Below are 23,423 nucleotides of genomic sequence, written 5' to 3'. Positions count from 1 at the left end.
AAAAAAAATTTTAATTATTAAATTTTAAACTAAATATTATTTTATTTAAAAATTTTAGATTAGAAGAAGTATACATCGACTACAAGACGCTTTATCAATAATTGAAAAGAATACTGTTAATTTACAAACAAATTGCTTTAGTGTTACAGAAGAATTGGATGAAATTTATAGACGTGTTACGAAAACAATTAAAGATCGCACTGATGAATTACGCTCGCAAGTTGAATTATATTTATCAGCTGAATTAAGAAAATTAAGAACACTTAAAAGTAATTTAGAATTAGAAATAGGTAACATCGTTAGTAACTGTGATCTTGGCGAAAAACATATGAATGAAAATGTTGATTGGGATGATTGTGAATTAATGGACACCAAAGAAATATTCTTAAAGACAGTTGAATTCTTACGAAATTTCGAATATGAAAGTAATGAATCAAGTAAACGTATTCGTTTCTTTATGAACAAAGATCCAAATCAATTAGTTAAAGATATTGCAATACTTGGTGAATTAAGTTTCCCTCAATCGATTGCACAAACTAGCAATCATTTAGCACCACCATCAATTCAAGCTGGATTAAGTCGATCAAAAAGTGATCATCGTTTAACACAATTTCGTTCTAATGATGATCGCGGTTATGATGATGAACCGGTACTTGGTGGCCGTAAATTTGGTGAACGTCCAATTAAAAATTCTGGTAGCGATTATGATACTGGATCTTCACGTTATGGTAGAAGTGGTCGTGGTGATGATTACGATTACGATGAACCGACAACACGAACAAAACGAAATTTCCGTTCACGTTTTGTTAAAAGTCATCAAAATGATGATATATCCGATAGTGAACATTCTCGAGGTACACGTGGTGGAGGTAATAGCGGGCAAGATTCCTTTAAGAATGGTGAACGTGTTATTGATACTGAAGATGTATCACGTGGACAACTTAGTGGTATAATCCGCTTACAAGATTGTTCAAGAGTAATCAAAAGATTACAGGAGAGTGGTAAGGGTAAAAAGGAGAAAAAAACTGAAAAACCAACTGTAACTCCAGCAGCTCAACCAGCTGTAAGACCAAAACCAGCAGCACCAGCAGCAGCTCGTCAAGTTTCCCAAGAAGATGAAATTAGCCGTATTAAGAGGCAAAATAAGGAAACAACAAGTTCAACTGTAACTGAAGCAAGACAACAACCTATTGTTGAAACAGAACGTCCTACATCAGATAGAGTTACAGCACTTCGTCAACAACAACGTACTACTGCACAATCAACTAGCGAAGAAAGTGACAGTTCTGCTCAACCTACTCATCAAACATCTGTACAAACTGCCCGTAAAAGCCCAGCAGTTGAAGTAAGTGATTCTTTTACTTTTTATTTAAATTATACAATATTAACATACATTTGAAAGATGCATAAAAAAAAAAATTTAATAAAAATAAAATTATTAAATTTTGATTGCTGCACTACTATAGTTTTACCCTCAATTAATCAATTCCTTATTTTTAACATTTAAAAAATTCAATTGCATTAAACAGTGTTACTACCATTGTTCTTGTAAAAATTTCATATAACAAGAAGAAATTATATTCTAGTGATAATTTATTGTAATAAGTAAATGCTTATTTTCATGTATGCATTATGTATACATTAATTTAAAATTATATTCTTGATATGAACAGAAATAATATTTTCAATGTTGATTATCATATTTAAATATTTTTCAAAATTTAATTAAAGAAACATAAAATACTTAATAAATTCGCATGACATTTAAGCATGTAGTGTATTTTAAACTCTCATAATAAATATATTATAGTTCAATAAATGTACACTATGTGATGTTATAAAATCGTGTTATTTCTTGTCAAAATTATTATCATTTCAAATGTCAGAACACATTTTGTAAAAAAATGTTTTGTTTTTTAATGCAGCAATCGAAATTTAAGAAAAAGAAAGTCATTTCAGAAAATCAATTTTCATAAAATACTAAAATAAATATTGTACATATTTCATTTTATATAAAAATATTTAAGTATAAAATTTAAAATATTCATAAATCATTTTACAAAATTACTGACTTCTTAATATTGTTCTACTTAATTTTTATGTATAAAATTGTTCTCATATTTTTTAGTTGCCATTCTTATTAGTTTAATTTAATTTCTGTCGAAATCTTTTGTTGCATTTTCTTTAATATTTTCAACAAATTTTTTATATTGTAAATAATTTGGAAACTTTAAAAAAATTATTTAAATTCTGATTTCTTCATTCTTTGTATTTTTCCTCTGTATTTTCATATGTTATACCTTTCTCGTATCTTAAATTTTTCTCATAAATTTATTTCTCATTTTAATATTTTTCTAATATTTTCAAATAAAATTTTCATCTTGTATCTAATTTCAATTTCTTCTATTTAGTTATGTGAAGTATAATAAAAAAATTAAATTGAACTATATATAAAAATTTTTGTTTTGGTAGTTACTACATATAAATAAATAGTTTGAGTTTCCTAATATTTTGAGTGAAATTTCAAAGAAAAATAAATAAAATAGCTAATATCAGGGTTGTGTTTTGTTTGGAAATTAAATAATAACAATAATTTCAAATAATTAAATGTAATCATAATTAATTAAATTTTTTTAGAAAACAATATAAATATTATAATATTGAAAAATCGCTGCCAGCCGAAACAAAATATATAAAAATTTTCATCATTTTAATTTATGTTAATTACATATTATTTGTTAAGAAAAAAAAAATCAAATAATTTAAGTGTGTAATCTCACTTGTTTAAATCACACAACATTATTTCGTAAATAAGCAAAGTCACTCAATGCATATTTTAATTAATAAATTTTTTAGGTAATATTTTTTAATGGCAGAGAAAAGTAAGTGCTATAATTTTAGATGAAAAAAATATCATTTTAATTTAATTGCACTGCAAATTTATGATGTGAACACATTATATGTATTTGTTATTTTCATTCTGTATGTAAAAAATTCATTTTACATAATATTTTGACAAATAATCACGCACAATTTTAGAATAATGGGTGTTTCCATATTTTGACAACTTGTTTATTTAAATAAATTTCATTGTAATATTGACTTTGCTTACTTGTACTAGGTATTAAAAAATAAAATAGATTATTTACACTCAAAATGTTAAATTGACTCAAAAAATATTATTAAGAGGATGTGACCTATTCGACCTGTAATGTAGTATTTTACTGCAATTTCGAAAACTATTAGTATTTTTGGAATTTTATCGTTTAAAATTAGTAATTACATTCCTTTAATTTTTATATTTTTCCAAATTTTTATATCTGACCACAAAAAAAAAATATTAATTTATTATATTTAACTAAGCTAAAATTCATAATTAAATTTTGAATTAGAAATATTTATTTCCCAAAATTTAATCTAATATTGCGTAATTTATTTTCAATTTGATGATTTTGCTTTTTCCTTTTCAAAAATTAAGTTGAGTCTTCATTACCATTCACAGGAAATTCATTTTAAGTACATTGAAAATTCATTGGAAAACATAATTTTTTTTTTGCACTTCATACATTTTGAATTACATTCTTGACAAAATTTATGTTAGATAATAAAAATACTATTTTGCCACTATATCAATTGAGTATTTATCATTTTCAATTTCGATACTCTTAGAATATTTTATATATATATTTGATAATTTTCTTTTAAAGGTAAATTACTTGAATTATTGCAAACATTTGGGGGTAAGAAAAAAAAAACACGTTAATGTAGTATACGAGTACAAATTTGTATTTGATTACTTTTAAATGATTACTTCTTTTTTGACTCTGTGTTAATGATTTAATTTGACAGTTTACAAGAGTATATTATAATTCGATAAAGAAATCGATTAAAAAAATCGATATTTGTCCAATTGATTTGATGTCAGAACAATATTACAATTCAGCTTATCTTTTATACTGCTCAAATTTGCACGTTGATTCCATTTAATTTTATTCTGGAATTTTTAATGAAAGTATATAATACGAGTATGATACTTTTATATGCAAAGACATGAAAAAGTGCCTTATAAGAAAAAAGTGTCTTTTAATTGAGATGATCGTGTTTTTGTGTTTTCTATAAAAGTTCTTGATCTATGAAATTTTTTTCACATATTGTAATTTAATTTTTTTAGAGAACAAATTTCTGAATATTTTTAAAAATCGATGCGCAAATACAAGTTTATTGAGGTCTATTGAAATTAGATAATTTCTAAAGTTAATCGTACTTATGTAAGGGCTGCTATTTTTACATTTCTTAAACGGTTCCTACACTGTTTTATTACACTTTTTTTTATAGTTTATTCAATTTGAATTGAATAATTTAATTGCTTTTCACTACCTTTTATAATTTTTTAATTTTACTTTATATTTTTTAATTTTATTGTGTAAAAAAGTTGCTTATTTTTAGTGCTAAAAATCGATAAATTGTATTTATTTGAAGTAGTAAAGTTTTAGGAATTTTAATTGTTAATTTATTGCTAAACCTATTGAAATGCGTAAAGTAATTTATTATTATTTATTTTTAACTATGATTTTATTTATTTTATTATTTTTATATAGAAATTTTTTGTTTCCTATTTAATACTAATTTTTTATGAATTAAAATAGAAAATTTTAAATTAAATAAATTTTTAATTACAATTTTGATTTTTTGTAAATATTTTTTTTTAGAATTATCAAAATTTGACATTTAATTGGATTTTCACTAATTTCTTTATTAGTTTTTTTTAGTACAAAATACTAATTTAGTTTTTTTTTTAATTATATTTTTGCCTCTTCTTTTGATTTATATTATAATTATAACAATAATTAATTAGATTTATTTTTTGGTTACCAACACACATACAAATAATCTCTCCGTAAAGAATAATAATTTCAGATTTTCGATCTAATACACTGTGAAAAAGAGTACTAAAACTTTTTGAAAAAAAAAAAAAAATTAAAAACTGTTCTAAAAATAAAATGAAAAAAAAAACAGTTCTAAAATTTTCTTACATATTTTTTGTTGTCTTTTTAGTATCAAAATTTTTAGATTCTTTCATATTGAAAACAAGAAAAATTTTTTGGAATTCCTGATGTTAAAAATCTTATATAAATGTAAATGTAATTTCTACCATCTTTTTAAGTTTGGTTTCAACATAAGAAATGAAAAATTTGTTTTTATAATTATTTGTTGAATTTTTGTTTTTTTTTTTTTAAATTTTAATTTTCTTTTTTTATATTTAAAACATAAATTATTTCTTTTTTTTTATGTTTGTTTCAGATATCAAACATGCTTTGTATTGCATTTGTATGTTTGCTTTTAGTATATAAATTAATTTTTTAAAGAAAAATTATTATTAAAGTATTAAATTTTACTTTACATTTGATTATTCTGTATAACAGAAAGAAAAAATATTAAAAATATTAAAAATATTGAAAATTTTGAAAATATTGAAAATTTTAAAAATATTATATAAATTTGTTAATTACATATTACTATTATTATTCTTTTTTTTGTTGTTAATATTAAAAATAAAGTTTTGACGTCACTAACCTCTGAAATGTGTTGTTTTATTTGTATTTGTTTTCTTCTTTTAGTTTTCTGTTTTATTTTTTTTTTTTGTTTAAAGACAGTTGATTTTGTATTTCTATTATACACACAAACACAAGCACGCAATATGTATAAAAATTTTCTTTGTTCTAAAATTAAAAGCAAAAATCTATGCAAAACAAAAAAGACACAAAAAAAGAAATTATGAAAATTTTATTAATGCATTAAACATCAAATTTAATTTGACACAAAAACACAATGAAACAGCTTTTAAGTAAAACCTGTAACAAGTTTGAGTATTTTAAGAATAGACAATTTGAAAAATTTTGATTATTTAATAAATTAGAGTAGATTTATTAGTAGTAAATATTTCGTGATTTCAAAATTGCAATAATACTATATTGCTGCACGATTCAGCAATTCAAAATGATAAGCTGAATTTTGTATTAATGCGCAGTATTACTGTATTTTTGAAGTCAATAATTCTTTTAATTCAAAAAAAAAAAAAAAAATTAATATGTAAGAGAATTTTAGAAAATTTTAGAACTTTTAGAAAATATCACCTAAAATTCTTAAAATTTTACATAAAAAAATTTTTACTTACTTTTATTTTATGAAATTAAATCAAATTTCAATTTGAATTTCGGTTTTAATTCGAAAAAAAAATTAATATGTATTAATTTTTTGACAACATTTTTTCGGTAGTACTGAAATTATAAGCGGTAAACAGAGAATTAGAGAATTGTTGTTTGTTCATACATAAATATGACAAATTATAGTAGTTTATCAAATGCTTATTGCTAAAACATAAATTTAAAATCTAATTATAACCAAATTTTCTGAAGAATTCAATAAACTTTGTCAAGTTTTAATAAAAGTAAGTATAAAATTGATTTATTTGAAAAGTTCATTTTAAAGATTTCATTTTTGATTGCTTATATACTTTAACTTTATGTATAAGTAGTACGGCTAATTTAGAATTTTAGAATTACGTATATATTTGTTGTTCTACTACTTTTTGACTGATTTACTAAAACATCAATTTGCTAGCGAAACTCGGAAAAATTTTTTGATAATTTTTTTTTTATTTCCAAACGTAATTCGATATAAAAATATTTTTTGTTTCCGATTAACAACGCATAATATATACAGGAGTATCCAGACAAACGTATAATATATACAGACAAACAGAATTTAAATAAAATTTTGAATTTTTTTCAGGTGGGGTTTATGCATAGACAATGTTGGACATTTTTTATAGTATTTATTTAAAATGTCAAAATTTTATGATCCACTCATAAAATTTTCATTTGATTTCACGCAGTATTCCATACAATAAACTGGATTTATATAATATTATGTACAGATTATTTTGTATTTAAATTGTAGACGTCATTGCTGAATATTTGAATATTTTCTTTGTATTGTGATTTATAAATGTCAACATTTACGAATGTTGCGTATGTTATTCCTCATATCATTTCATAAATGAAATTTTATTGCAAAAAATATTAAAAATATCATTTCAATCACATATCGTAAATATTTTTTTACGGCTAACAATAAATAGTTGGGGGGGGTACTTGTTGAAACTTAGCAAAAAACAAAAATAATTGACTGTCATTTTTGAAATAATTGAAGTTTCAGATGTCAAAATACAAATTTTTTTATTATAAATAATCTTTTATAATAAATTTTTATAATTTTTTTAATTATGCGCAATTCTAATGAAAAACTTGAAAGAATAGTGTAAAAAATTTTATATTTTAAAAAAATTCAATAAGACTACATTTATTAGTGTCTCTTAATGTATGAAATGAATTTTATATTGGTGAACAACAAAAATGAAAAAAACGCTTGAAAAATATTTTTGCTTATATTTAAAAACATTTATGTTTATTTTATTGAAATTGGCACAATATTTTAATACTTAAATTTTATTTTTATACTTAAATTTTTTTCCTTTTTTTTTAATACACGGTAATAAAATTATTCTATATATGAAATTCGCAATTATGTTTGTACGGTGTATGCATATAGTCGCAGAAAAATCGTCTGAACAATTTACTATTTACGAATATTATGTACTTAAAATATAATGGAGATGGGTGATATTAAGAAAAATGATAATCCCTACATACACATATGTACATTATGTATATGTACATAAATATAGCGTAGAAATGAGGAAACGTTCTAGTGTACAGAATAAATTTAGATTTTAAATTTTGAAGATTTTTTTTTTTACGATAAGAATTCTTTTTGATTTTTGACAATAATTCTCTATAAATATTTGACATTTTTTTTTGTTAGCTAAGAAAATATTTACTTTTTTAATGACGTTTTAAATATTGTTTGAATATTGTGAACAGATTAAATGAAATTACATTTTTTGACTATATTATGAAGTATAAAATATTTGCTCAAATTCAAATTGGTAATGAGTTAAACAAATGTTTAGATAAAGGTTTGGACTATTTGCAATAGAGCTTTCACAATTTTGTTCTAGATGCTTTCTGAACACATTATTATTGAAAACTATTGTAATATCTGCCCTGAAAATTTTGTATGACTTAATCTATGTGACTTTACTAATTTGTTTGCTTAATTCTAGTATATTATTTCAATTACTAATTAATTTATAATTATAAAACTGTCACACTTTAATGTTTTAGCTAAAGTTTTAATTATCACATTTCAATTTGCTTAAAATTTTTATCTATAAATTCTGAATTTTTCGTTTGCATTTCCAACGTAATGTTCGAGTATTTTAATATAGCCTGGTTGCGTATCTCGCTTTTTTACTCACTTTTTATTCACTTTCAAATCATAGAATTCTCAATATTTTCTGATGGATGTTTCACTTTTCTCAATAAGATTACTCACTTTTAAATTGGATTTTTGCAAATTATCAATCGTCTCGTCTCGCTTTCAAAAACAAAGTGAATAAATTTTGTATGGATTTTAGAAAAAAGCGAGATACGTAATACCGAAAATTTAAATATTAAATGTTTGACATTATTATTTTCAATATTAAAATATAAAGTCATCTATCGGAATATATATGAATTACCACTTTGATTGAATACCTACTCCTATTTATTGGCGCGCATAGTTGTATATAGACTATTGTGTCTAGACTGTTCTTGTGCGTTTAGAGTTTCAGTGAAATTCTAGCTCTAAACAAATTAGAATTTTAGAAATTAGTATTCAGACTAGGTATTCTAACATGAAAATTTTCATATTTAAATTGATAGGATCAAGAAACTGAAAAAAAGGATCTACTTCTGAATCAAATATTTATATAAAAAAATATTTTAAATAGCAGCATGTGGTATAATAAAATACACATATACACTGAGAAAAAAGAAAGCATGTAACTTTTTATTTTTCTTTTTGTTTTCCTTTTGCAAATAATTTTTTTATTTGATTTTTGTTTTTTTTTTGTGTTATTATGTACTCATTTTAATGATAATCTTTTGTTAAAAGAAAAAATGGGCTGTATATACGCCATTTATATTTTATAAAGCATCAAAAGAATAAATAAAAAAAAGAAAACAGTGTAGTAGAAATGAAAAATTTGAAATTTGTATACAAAAACAAGAAAATAAATTTTTTATCATAAATTCTTTTCGTCCTTTTTGTTGTAATTGTTGTTTATTTGAAGTTATGTATGTTGTCAAGCCGCTAATAATAGAAAAGGGTAAAAAATTTTATATATATATACAATTATATGTATTTTTACATATGTTATTGTTGTGTGTGTTTACTAGAAATTGTGAAAATATACGAGTAAGATGAGAAAATTTTTATATTATGCGTGTGTAAAAATGCTGAACTCGAATTTGATGATTCTAGAAAGTGAATCAGATTTAATAAATGTTTATGTAATGTTAAGGAATATTAAAAAAAAGGACATTATATTTTATTATTGTATATTAAAATGAAATATATATTTTTGATATAATGATATTTTTATTCGAAAATAATGTGAAATCAGAGTTAAAGTTATTCTCACAAAAACCAAAAAAGAGAAAACAAAAATTTTCTTTTTAGCAATATGGTCTTTAAAATTTTATGATTATATGTAATTTTACTTTGTTTTATTATTAAAGGAAGAAAAAAGATATTTGAAAATAATTTCAAGGATTATAGGTTGTTGTTTTAGGTTTCTTTCTTTTTAAATGAAAATGTTTTTCATTCATGATTTTGTTTTTGTAATAATTAAAATTTTTTGTTGAATAGGTGCCCAAATTTAAAGTATTGCAACTACTTTTATATTCTTAGTTTAAAAAATTCTGAAAAATTGAGTGGTTGTTCACAGTTGGAGAGCTATTTTCATCTGTCTTTGCACTGGTCCAGTAATATGAAATACGAGCGACGCATAAATTCAAAAAATTAAATTTTCTATCATTTATAAATTATTCCCAAACAAACTGTTTCATATCACCCACATATAAATCATAAATCATATTTTTTTTTCGTTTTTTTTTTGTTTATTTTATTTCATATTTTCATTTAAAATCATTATTTGATCATGGTAATGTTTTTTTTTTTTCGTCCACATTATTTTTTTTTTTGTTTTTTTATATGTGTTCAGGCTGACAGCGATTCAGAAGAAACAGATTCTGATGATGATTCATCTCCTACTCAACAGTCAAAACCACCACCAGTACCAACATCTGGTACAACATCATCAACAACAGCTGGATCAAATTCAGCTGCTGCAAAAGCAAAAGTTTCACGTACAACATCAACAGAATCATCAGAATCAACTGAAAGTTCAAGTTCAAATGCTGCATCAACAACAACTGTACCATCAACAGTTACAACAAATCGTACACCAACAACAAATTCTACAGCAGCACAACAAAATCGTACTACACAAAAATCTACAACACAAAATACAACAACACCAACAACAGGTGGACAAACAACAACTGAAAAGAAACCATTTCAAAGTAGATTTTTACCAAATCATAGTACTGCAGTAACAAATAATACATCATCAAAGAAACCAGAAAGTGAATCAAGTTCTGAAACTGAAACATCATCTGATGAAGAATCAGAAGAAGAAATTGAAGCAACAAAAAAACCAACAACAACGACAACATCAGCAACTGGTTCAAGAACTGGTGGTAGTAGTAATACAACAACAACAGCAACACCATCATCAACAAATTCATATAGTAGTAATAGAAATACTGGTTCATCATCAACAACAAGTGGTTCTGGTATAACAAATGATAGACCAATCGCTGATAGCATTTCAAGCTCTAGACGTAGCTCTAGAGACGATACAAATGCAAGAACATCAGCATATTCGACACCAAGTACATATACACCAAGAACAAGACCAGTTCCAGCACCACATCATGAACCAGAATCTGATCGTTATAGTAGTACAACCGGTAGCAGGTAATTTTTTTTTATTATTATTATATTATTATACATATACATATACATATATATATACAACGTAATATATTATAAATTTTAATATATTATTTATACACAAAGTTCAAAATATACCTATATTTTAATTACGAAAAAAAAAAAAAATTTTTTTTTTGTTATATTTTGTGAAAGTCCAGATTTTTTTTTTTTAATTATTGTTATATAATATTAATTTTTATATATACATACATATATTTTTCGTATTTATGTATAAAACATTTTATATTTATTTTATTTTTATTAACTAATATTTTTGCGTATATAAGTAGAAAAGAAAAAAAAAAAGAGATAAACAATCACTTTTGATTTTTTTTATTTTGCTCTTGTATAACAGTTTATTACGATTAAATGTATAACTATTTGTTCTGTTCTTTTTTTTTCAAATTTTTTTCTCGTTATTTTTTATTTATTATGTATTATTCATAATAGAATTTGTTTTTCAGAAAAAGGTTGCCATATCTCAAATACTGGTATAATAAATAATAAAAAAAAAAACAAAAAACAAAATACAAAATTTTAAATGAAAACAAAAATAATTACAAAATATTTAAATTCAATATTATTATAAAATTACCTACTACTATAAATTAAAACAAAATCAAAAAATTTATATACAATTCCAAGAAATTCAAAAAAAATTTTATTGTATTATAAAATAATACAAAAAAAAAAACAAACTACAAAACCACAAAACTACAAAGCTACAAATACAACAACTTAAAAAAGATATTTTAATAAACAAAACAAACAAAGACAAAAGTGCTACCAAAAAAAGAAAAAAAAACACAAAAAATTAGTGTCTAATATTTCAAAAAACAAAGAAAATTAAAAAAAAATATTTAAGATAATTAATTGTCCTTGTTAATTTTGTTGTTATTTTATTTCTACATGTTTTTTTTTTAAATTTTAAATGTTGAATAATTTTTTTTTTATATAAAATGTTAATTTATTTGTTATTACACTTTTTCTCAGTGTATTTCTATATATTAGTAAAATGAGTTTAAATCATTTGTTTTTTTTTTCCAATAATAATAAATTAAAGTTAGTCAATTTATTATTTTTTAAACGTTATTTTCGTTGTATTTTCACTAATTAACTCAAATTGTTTCATTTTTAATAATATTTTAATTAATATTTCTCTTATATATTTTATTTTTGAATCGTTGCGTTAATGTCAAAAGTAAAAATTCTCCAACTCTCCTCTTCATAAAATAAGAAAAATATATATATAGAATTATAAATATTATTTAATAATATTTTATTATCTATGTGTATATCAAAATTCTTAACGTTCTTCCTTTTGTAAAATAAATTTCAAATTAAATTTAAGTATATAAATTTTTTCATTTTAAACTCATTAAATTATTTTCATTATAAATATAAAACATACATACATACATTTACATTTCATCTCTCCCTTTATTTATTCATTTTATTCATTCATATTTTATTATTCATTTTCTTATTATTAAAAATTATAATATAATTTATTTCATTAATAATTATTGAGATTTAACTTAAAAATTAGATTAATTACATCTTATTGTAAAAAAAAAAATGACATTTTTTGACAATTTAATTCATTTGACATTTCAAATAATAATATTAATAATATTTAATAACAATAGCAATAGTGACTAGTCATTTTGTATCAAAAGAAAAAAAATCGATTGTTAAATCATTTTGTAATATAAAATTCTGATTTTCGATACATTTTTAAAAAATTATCATTATTTTAATCGTATTCATTTAGTTATTAGTAATAAATAGAAGGTAAAATCATTTTTCAAAAAAATTAGTACAACGAATGATTGTTCAGAAACCAGAATTTTTTTTTTTATTAAATATTTTAATTCCAAACACAAAATGAAATTTTTTCAGTCCACTTCAATGAAAATTATAAAAAATTTATAAAAATATTAAAATAAATATAATTAAACAAAAAAAAAAAACTAAAATGTAATTTATAATAAAATCTCATTATTTATTAAAAAAAAAACTCTTAAAAATTTATTAATAAAACAATATTAGTTTTATAATATGTGCGATATAACAAAAAATAGACAAAAAAACGAATCAAAATTAAAAAATAATTCAATTTTTCAAATTGACATTTTGTCAATGTCAAAACTAATAAAAATGACATTTTAAAATTAAAATTGACAATAGTAAATTTTCTTTTTTTCTGTTTATATTTTAAAAAAAAAAAATTTAATTTAACCGATGTATTTGAGAAAATGTATGATAAATTAAATGAATTAAAGAGAGAAAAAAATATATATATAAAAAATTCGAGACTCGATAAAATACTTTAAAAATTGATTGAAATGGAGAAACACGTGACATAAAATAGAAATGGTACGTGATATGCAAAGAATTTTTATTGATAATTTTTTTTTTTGGTTTTGACAAACGGAAAAATTCCACAATATTATCGTGTTGTTTTTTTTTTTCTGTTCTCTTTTAGTACTAATATCGTACTAAATTTATAAAGTTTGGAAAAAAATAAGAGTTTTAATAGTTTTTTTTTAATTTTAAATAATTTCTATCTTCTCTGGTTGCTATTAAATAAATTTTCATAATGTAAATATATACATTTAAAAATAAAATTCATTATTTTAATAAAAAAAAAAAATATTAATTTAAAAATTTTAAGAAAATGAAGCATAAAATTAGTGAGAAGATAAAAATTTTATTAAGTTATTGTTCCATTTTTTCTTTCTAATAATAATTATATAATTATGCAGAATTTGCTTTCGTTTTTTATATTATGTTACCTTGGTAGATTTTTGTTTTGCCTCTTTATACGAAAATTTTAGTTAAAATTAACACAATTCTATTCAGCATAAACTTCGAATATAATTATGCCAAATTATTATTTACTAGGGTAACAATCACAAAATTTACTATATTAGAAAACTTTGCTATACATGATTGAAAAAGTATATTTACGATATTAAATTTTATATTTCAAATTTTAAATAATTTACTTACAATCAATATTCAAATAAATCTACTTTATATTTTTCAAATATTAAATAAATCTAGTTAAAATTAATATTGTTTACGGTTTATTGTCAAGAAAAAAGTCTTATTGATTTTCCTTGCGCTCCTTAAATACAAATTAATAGATGGTCTGATGACAGTAGTTTTGATAAATTTAGTGTCATTTTAAATTCATTCATTTGCAATAATTTTGACATTTAAATATAATGTAACATTAATCATAATTAAAATTTAAGATCATAAGATTAAAATTGATTATAATTGAAACATTACTTTCATTGAACAAACATTATTTTTGAAATGTTTAATACAATATAAACATAATATGAAAATTATACTAAATTGAATATTTTTAATTATAATTCACAATAGTATAATATTATATAATTTTTCAATCATTGTACATTATATTATAGTTTTATTGTTAATTAATTAAAAAATGTATTTGTAGTTTAAAAGTGAAAATTGCAATTTTTTATATTTTTACTATTATTATTTATGAATTACATATTTAATAATTTCATTGTAAATAAAATAAATCACTTTTCATTGAGCAAATTATAATAAACTAAAAAAAAATTAGTATTTAGAATTTTGAAAAAATAATTTGTATTTAATTTTTATTTTTATTTTAATAATGTAGATATTTATGAATTTTTTTTTTTTTTGTAAATGTTAGTCTAATTTTATAATATTCATATTAAATTCATATTGTTAATTAATTAATTTAAAATAGCAAATATAAATTGAAAACAAAAAAACATATTCTTCATTGTATTGTAATAATAATTTTGATTTGATTTGCATTATGATTGGAGCTATGCATTTGATATTATTTTAAATATTTGAAACATTTCCTTTTATTTTTTTAATGTTTTATTTAAAAATACAACAAATAGATATTTATTAATAATTCAATTTCCTTTATTCTTTTATAAAAATAATATTAATCAAATTTTCTTTAAATAATTTTCCGTCTAAAAAATTGAATAATTTTATGCAAAATTATAAAAAAACAAAAACCAAAAAAAAAAAATTTACATTCTATTTAAGAAAAACAAATTCTATTTTTTCAATTTAATTTATTAAAAAAAATTTAATAAATTTTCAAAAATATTCTTTAATACAAAAATAAAATTATTAAAAAAAGAAAACAAAGAGTATAACAGTTTTTAATATTAATATTTAAAAATTTATTTAATTTGATACTTTTACTTATTTATTTTTTTAATTGCTTAAACAATTAAAATTATTAAATTTAAATGTTGAAATTAACAAAGTTAATTTAAAAAAAAAAACAAAAAATAATAATTAATAAAAAATGCTTTATTAAAATATTAATTATAAATATATATAGCGTTGCATTATTATGTACAATTAAATTTTACAAAAAAATTATATGTGCTTAATTTCATGAAATTTTTTTTATCTAATTTTCATATGAAATATATAAAAAAGAAGGAGATTTTAATTATATAATTAAATTTGATATACAAATACAATCTGATATACAAAATTTATACTGATTATATTTTAATTAATTTGTAATTATAAAATTGAATATGTAATAGAAATTAGAATTATTATTTTTCTAATTTTTCATTTGTCAAATTTGACATGTTATTATCTGACATTTGTATTTAATAATAATAATGGGGCTTTTAAGTTAAGTATCGATTCATTAAGTGATAGTGATATCTATCGTAAAAATTACAAAAATTTTTTTAGAGACCGGAATAATTTGTTTGAATCGGTTTGTGTTTATAATAATAATATCGAATTTTTAACGATAACTATCACTATCATTTAGTGATTCGATATTCAGAATAAGCCTCAAATATTTTCCAATATTTTTCAAATTTTTATTTTGTTTACAATATTTTTATTAATATAATTAAAATCTCTTAATACACACATGCACTCACACTTAAAATATCATATAAATGAAACATTTACAGAATTTATATTGTGATTGTATTATAGTTTTTTCATTCTAATTTTAAACATTGTTATATAATAGAATACACACACATTCAAACATACATATTTATGTCAGATTTTGTTTTAGATTTTTTTTTATTAAAAAATTAGGGGAAAAAATAAGAAAAAAAAACAAAAATTATTTTAAATTTAAAAAAAGAAAACGCTTTATACAAATTAAAATTTTTTTAAAGAAATTATAAAAAAAAAAACATAACAAAATAGCAAAAAAATTTAATGTTATAATAATAAAAGAAAAAGTTATACAAAATAAAAACTGCAAAAAAAAAATGAAAACAAAAAAAAAAAAAAAAACAATTAATAAAATTAATTTACAGTTACACAAGCCGATTTTTAAATAGAAGTAAAAGTAGTGCAGTGATCCCACCATCATTGAATACATCAATTGAAGATGATGCAACCGGTGATGATTCAGATTCACGATACGGAACTGGACGTTCCAGATATTTGGCAATGAAAGAGAGACGTTCTAGATTAGCACGTAGTCGTTCATCGCATGCTCTCGGTGTAGACGATGATGATTTAGATGATCCACCAGTTTCACCGACAACAGCATCACCATCAGCATATTTAGCTTCAAGGTGTGAGAAATAATTCAATTTTAAATTCATATTAAATTATACAGATTTGTTTTTTTTTTTTTTTTTTTTGCTGACTATCAAAAACTATATAATTAAAAAATATAAAATATTAAAAAATTAATTTAATTTATAAAATAATAAAAAAAAAAAATTAATATAATATTTTTTTTCAAAAATTCTAAAATAATATTTATTATAAATTAATATAAAATAAATAATTAAATTTTCAATTAATATAAAATTATATTACATATATATACATTAATGTATATAAATCAACATTTATATATGTATATATATACATACATAAAAATCTAATGACGATTGAATAAAAGAAGTTTTTTTTTTTTCTTTTATCGCCAAAGCTTTAAATAAAAACAAATCATATCGCTCGTATATCGTAATTATTATATTTATAGATATATCGTATTTATTCAATTGAATAAAAATTGCATACATTTAGGGATATGCTTTTAATATTGCTTCAGCTGTCATTACTATTTTAGATACTACAATATTTTTTTGTAAATTAATAATTTTTAGGTGTTTAGTAATTTAGTTTTCATATATTTTGTTGTATATTATATAAATATAAAATAGTATATTACTATGAAAACATGTAGTTGATTGTGAGTTATAAAAAATGTAGAACAAGAAAATTTTTATTAGAATATTTTCATTAAATTCAAATAATTACAATAGAAAAATTTAATAATTAAAAAGCAACATTTTAATAAAAAAATAACTACATTGGTTTGAGTGTAATTTTTAAAATAATAATTATAATATTTAAAAGTAATTAATAATATGAGTGATTAATTCAATTAGTTTAATAAAAATTAAAGTTTTCTATTCTTTTCTTTTTTTGGCTAATTAAGTTTTTTATTCTTATTAAAATATTCTAACTTTGATTTATAAACTATATAAAAAATTTCTTTCTTAAATAACCAATATTTATAGATGACATAATAACATAAATGAATTTTTGTAATCATAATTGACGTTTTAGTTAGTATTTTATTTGACAAAATGCTTTTAAATTCGTATGATCTGGTAATATTATTTTAAAAGTTTGCTTGTAATGGCACCTTAATTAATTACGAATCACGATTATTTTTTATTGTTTATGTTTATAACATACTTATAATTTTGATTAAAAAATTACAGTTTTCATTTTTAGTTTTGACAGTTAGTGTTGTCATATTCTTGACGTGTTTGATGTTATAAACATAATGTGTTATATAATGATTATTTAATTAATACAATGATTTACATTTCTACAATTTTGTAATTTTCTTACAATGTTGGGTTTTAACATTATTATATAATGTGTGCATTTCCATTCCATAACGCTTTAAACTACTCTAGAGTAGAAAAGAGAGCATCGGGAAATGTATACAGTATTTATTATAAGTATTATCAACAATGTTATATTCAGCGGTTAGTCCTGAATTGATTATGTCAATATGATTACAAAAACAATATATTTAATTGATATTTTTTGAATAATTGGAAATTTTTTTATTATTATAAACATACGTGTGTCATTTATAAATATGGTTCACAAATATTCTTTACTGGACTTTTCTGTCTTCTTTTTCATTTATTAGAACTAGAACTGTCATATTTCATTTTCAATTTTTAAAATATTTAGGTAATTTTATTAATTAATTATTCATTTAGGTAGTTTATAATAGTTAGATGAAATTTTAGTTTAAGAATGGGAAAGAAATAGGTGTACATGCATTTTAAAAGAAAAATATTATAATTAAAAAATGTAAGAAAAATATTAATGTCAAAAACATGTAGCAATCATTCGTTTCATTCATTCCCCTTCATTTTTCATCATGATAAAATCAAACAAAATAATAATCTTTTCTTCAATGTTTCAATTTTTATTTTAACTTTTTTTTTTTGTTATTGTTGTTGAAACAATTTCTAGTGTTTTTGGTGTTGCTTCGATGTTATTGCCATCTTTTTTCTTAAAGTTTTACTTCTTCTGAAGTTTTCTATTTCTTTGGTTTTTTTTATTTTTTAAATTAATTGGTGTTTCTGAATTTATACCTATAACTTAAATATTTTAATTGAAAAGAAAAATATAATTTTTTTCTTAATTATAAAATTTGTTTCAGAAAATTTTTTATTACATATATTAAATTAATTTTGTTTATTACAATAACTTTTCTTTAATGAATTTTGGTTAATGCAATTTTCTGGAAATGTATAAATTTCAAGTTATATCGATCGATTATTTTAACTCTCATATCGATATTACATCTTGATATATATCTCAATTTCGATTATTTATATGATTTTTACTAATAATCGAATTGTTAGAGATTCATAAATGAAAATTGGGGTGAATATAAAAATATGTCGTAAAAAAAGTGTTCACTTTGTCCATTGAAGACACAAAATGAGTGTAAGAGTTTAAAAAATTCTCATAGATGACAACTCTATTCTCGTGAAACAAAAATTATTTGTAAATTATATAAATATTATTAAAAGCACTTACTTTGAAAATTGAGGTTAGGTTAATAAAATTCTTTTTAGAAATTTTAAAAACAAAATGTTTCCACTATAATTTTGAAATATGTGAATAAAATCTTCGAATAATCATTGTTAATATCTCTTTTGTGTATAGTAAAAAAATTTTTATTTTTTTTTTAGGAATGATTTTGTTATTTTAATTTACAATTCATAAGTTTTATGTGCATTTATACACCATATTTTTTCTGTAGATGACATTTTTTTTTTTGATATGTAAAATTCATTTTATTCAATATTATTCAATTTATTCGTTAATATTCATTGTCATTCTTGTCATGGAAATGTCAGTGAATATAACATTCAATGAAAAATGAAACATTTAATTGTCAAAATTGACACTCATTAAAAATATTATTTAATTTTTTTTTGGGTTTTTTTTTTGTTTTTTAAAATTTATTTTATAAATTTATTATGTTTTTTTGGATGTGTTATATGGGAAATTCTATTGTATATGTAGTCGTAACAAAAGACGACAATTTACAAGGAGTAAAAAATCTTCTACCTTATATAATTTTTATCTATCTTGTTTTTCTTATAAATTTTTTAGAAAAAATAAATTGAGTTTTTCTTCTTGAAATATTTCTATATTATTTGTTCCGTTTCATGTTTCATTTTTGTATATTCATCCTCTACAAGGATTTAAATTTGCCACACATTGATTTTTGTTTTCTTTTTTATTGGAAAAAAGAAGTGATTTATAAATAAAAGAAATTTTTCATAAAAATAAAAAAGATTCCATCCTTCCAGGGATTTAAAATGGGTCAAAAATGCACATCCAGATAATTATATACCGAATTTAAATAAAAAGAAAGAAATGTTGCTTGGGTAAGAAATTTTATGGGAATTTTTGATTTAGCATTAAAAAAAAAATGGTGATTTTAATTAGGTGTCGAATGAGAGATATTAATAAATAATTATTTTCTTAAAATTTTTTTTTGTCTCTATTAGCTTAAAATAAAAGTGATTTTTTTTGAAACAAAAATAAGGAAAAGTTCCTAAATATAAGTGGTTAAATTAAAAAAAGAAATTATTGAAATAAATGTAATTAAATTAAAAATTATAATAAATTTCAGATATGGTCCATCATCATATTCAACTGAAAATTCAGCATTAAGTAGAAGCCGTTCATCGCATGCATTAAAATCACGTGAAAGTTCACCAGCAAGTAGTGTTACTGACCGCGGTGCAGCCAGTGGTACTGCAAAAGATGGTGAAGCATTAAGTTCATGGGCACGTTATCTTAAAAATAAATATGGTAATCGTAGAGAATCAGCACGTGATGTATTAGCATCAACAACAACAGCAGCCCCATCATCACATACAACACCATCAAGTATGTCATCAGCTAGCCGACGTTTAAGTTTAGGTTTACCGTTACGTCAAGCAAATGAATATGGTTCATCTGACGATGACGGTTCAAAAAACGGGCTAGGCTCCCCTACCTCCCCTACGGTAGCAGCAGGTATAACCGGTCTGGCAGGTATTTCCCCTAAAACGTTATATTTGCGTAAAAGACAGCAGCTATTTCAATTGGGTGGCCGGGGGAGCGAGCCCGGATCATTTACATGGCCACGGGGTATTGCCGTTGGCCCTGATAATAGTATAGTTGTTGCCGATTCATCTAATCATCGTGTACAAGTATTCGATTCGAACGGAATATTTGTTAAAGAATTTGGTGAATATGGTAACAGTGAAGGTGAATTCGATTGTTTAGCAGGTGTTGCGGTCAATCGAATCGGACAATACATAATTGCAGATAGGTAATTTTATTTTAATAATTGCTGAAAACTATTTAAATTAATAATAAATTTGTATATAGATATAATCATCGTATACAAGTACTCGATCCACAAGGTAGATTTTTAAGAGCATTTGGATCACAAGGTACTGCTGATGGAAAATTCAGTTATCCATGGGGTGTTACAACAGATTCTTTAGGATTTATATATGTTTGTGATAAAGAAAATCACAGAGTTCAGGTATGTAAAAAATTTAATTATATAAAATTTTGAATTAATTTAAAAATTATTTGTTGTTTGTAGGTTTTCCAATCAGATGGCACTTTTGTTGGTAAATTTGGTACATGTGGACGTGAAGAAGGTCAACTAGAACATCCACATTATATTGCGGTCTCAAATACAAATCGTGTTATAGTTTCTGATTCAAATAATCATAGAATTCAAGTAAATTTTGTTTTTAATAAAATTAAAATTAATCGCGTTTCTAAAATGAAATTTTTTTTTTTAGATATTTGATGTTAATGGTAAAGTTTTATCTACTTTTGGTGGTGAAGGATCAGATGAAGGTCAATTTAAATTTCCAAGGTAATAAAATTTTCATTCTCGTTTCTTAACTTATGAATATTTTTGTATTATTAAAAAATTTTCTATTGCAAATATTTTAGAGGTGTTGCCGTCGACGATCAAGGTTATATATGTGTCGCAGATTCTGGCAATAATCGTATACAAATATTTAATCCCGATGGAAGTTTTTTAAAAGCTTTTGGATCATGGGGTTCTGGCGATTGTGAATTTAAAGGACTTGAAGGTGTTGCGATAATGTCAAATGGAAATATTTTAGTTTGTGATCGTGAAAATCATCGGGTTCAAGTTTTTTAGTTAAAACATATCAGAATTTTTTTTTAATTTAAATATTTACAAGAAAAAAAAGTTAAAAATTACAAAACAGTTTTAGAAATTTTATGAAATAATTAAAAAATAAATGAAAAGCTTTTGTTACTCCTTTTTGCCAGTCAATTTATTATAAATATTTTTTTTTTCTATTAATACTAGGGTACCATACATCCTTTGAATAAAGTAATGTTATTAAAATATTTATTTACTATTTAATATATATACATATTATATATATATTTTGTTGAGACTAATTAAAAATAAAGTTTAATTATCAAATTTTGATTTTAGATAATTTTTTTTTGTATGTTAATTAATTTTATATAATTTTTCCCAATTCTTATATAAATATTTTTTTTTTGTATTGTATTAAAAATAAATAATTTTGTTTATCTGCAATGTATAAATTATAATAAATAATGTTTAACAAAATAAAATATCATGGTTAAACTTAAATTATGGTGAATATTGTAAATTTATTTTAAAATGAAAAATTTGAGGAAAATTGTAGGTATTTTGAAAATATAAAATATTTACTTGATTTGATTTAGATATTTAAGTGATATTCGAAGTTTGAATTAAATTTACGAATTATAGACTTGACTGGTCGGTTGACGTGGCCGGTGCAGTTGGTTGACCGCAACCCAATTAGCGCAGATGTATAATTTTGCTACGATTACTCCGTGATGCGTTGCTTAAATTAAACTTTCATAAAAAATACAAAAGGGAAGAGAATCATTCAAACCCGCATCATGGCCATATTAAACACATTTGACTGACATTAAGTCAAATAAAATGTTGCATGTTCCGGACCAGTTATGCGTACAAGAAATTCAAACTTCTTATAACTTCAGTTACAATTTGCTTTAAATTCTATGGTCTTTATTAATTAGTTAAGACCTAAGAAATCATTATTTTTTTTGAAATGCATAAAATATAAATTAAAGGATTTTAACTTTAATTTTTGAAAATAATTTTATTTGTTCATTGAGGTGCCTTGATGAGCAATTTTATAGAAACTGAGTATTAGTATTGTTATTCTGAATTTAATTTGATTACCATATAATTTAAAATTTAAAAAATAAAGTAAGCATTCTTGTGTAGGTTTGTAGGAAGCATTTTGCCAAATCTTTTTCATCTATCAAAATAAATAAATAATTTACAAACTATTTTCCATACTAAATAAAATATTTAAGAAAAACCCATTGCTTAAATGAACTTTTGAATTATCTTTTTATTCCTTTATTTTGTTTTAGCATTATAAAAGAAACTGTTATGCATTAAAATTTAAGTGGGAAAGGTTTATATATTTTAGTTAAATTTGCATTTTCTTTTTTAATATATTTTTAAATTTTGACAAATAAACACAATACAAAAGAAGATCGGATTGTGATAATTTGAAAAACAAAAAGCAAATTTTTTTCGATTTGGATAATCTTAATTTGGGATTCGTTTACATAATTTGGTAATTTACAAAACACAAAAACTAAAACAAAATATTAAATTTATTGTGAGAATATAAAAATTATTGAATATATAAGAAAGATTTTAAAAAGTTAAAAATGTTTAATTAAATATAAAAGAATTGCATTTGAATAATTGCATATTGATTGTGAATTTTGAA

The 23,423-nt window shown here is 21.6% G+C and overlaps 1 protein-coding gene across 7 annotated transcripts in view; it reads left to right on the top strand.

Annotated features, from left to right (window-relative positions):
- Positions 1-22,255, top strand: part of LOC129616053 (RING finger protein nhl-1) — a 56,258-nt gene extending 34,003 nt beyond the window's left edge. For 3 of the 7 annotated variants that reach the window (XM_055531499.1, XM_055531498.1, XM_055531500.1), the window contains 9 exons: positions 59-1,345; positions 10,172-10,989; positions 16,353-16,616; positions 19,914-19,991; positions 20,240-20,926; positions 20,986-21,145; positions 21,209-21,349; positions 21,414-21,490; positions 21,571-22,255. In XM_055531499.1, coding sequence (XP_055387474.1) covers positions 59-1,345; positions 10,172-10,989; positions 16,353-16,616; positions 19,914-19,991; positions 20,240-20,926; positions 20,986-21,145; positions 21,209-21,349; positions 21,414-21,490; positions 21,571-21,784 — 3,726 coding nt within the window. In that variant the 3' untranslated portion in view covers positions 21,785-22,255. The remainder of the gene's footprint in view (positions 1-58; positions 1,346-10,171; positions 10,990-16,352; positions 16,617-19,913; positions 19,992-20,239; positions 20,927-20,985; positions 21,146-21,208; positions 21,350-21,413; positions 21,491-21,570) is intronic. The other 4 variants (XM_055531501.1, XM_055531503.1, XM_055531502.1 and 1 more) reach the window with 4 other exon arrangements.
- The last annotated feature ends 1,168 nt before the right edge of the window (positions 22,256-23,423 follow it).

This window comes from Condylostylus longicornis, unplaced genomic scaffold (genome assembly GCF_029603195.1).
Source record: "Condylostylus longicornis isolate FDR11 unplaced genomic scaffold, ASM2960319v2 ptg000162l, whole genome shotgun sequence".
Taxonomy (NCBI): Eukaryota; Metazoa; Arthropoda; class Insecta; order Diptera; family Dolichopodidae; genus Condylostylus; species Condylostylus longicornis.
The sequence above is the reverse complement of the archived record's forward strand: the minus strand, read 5'-3'. Positions and strand labels throughout refer to the sequence as shown.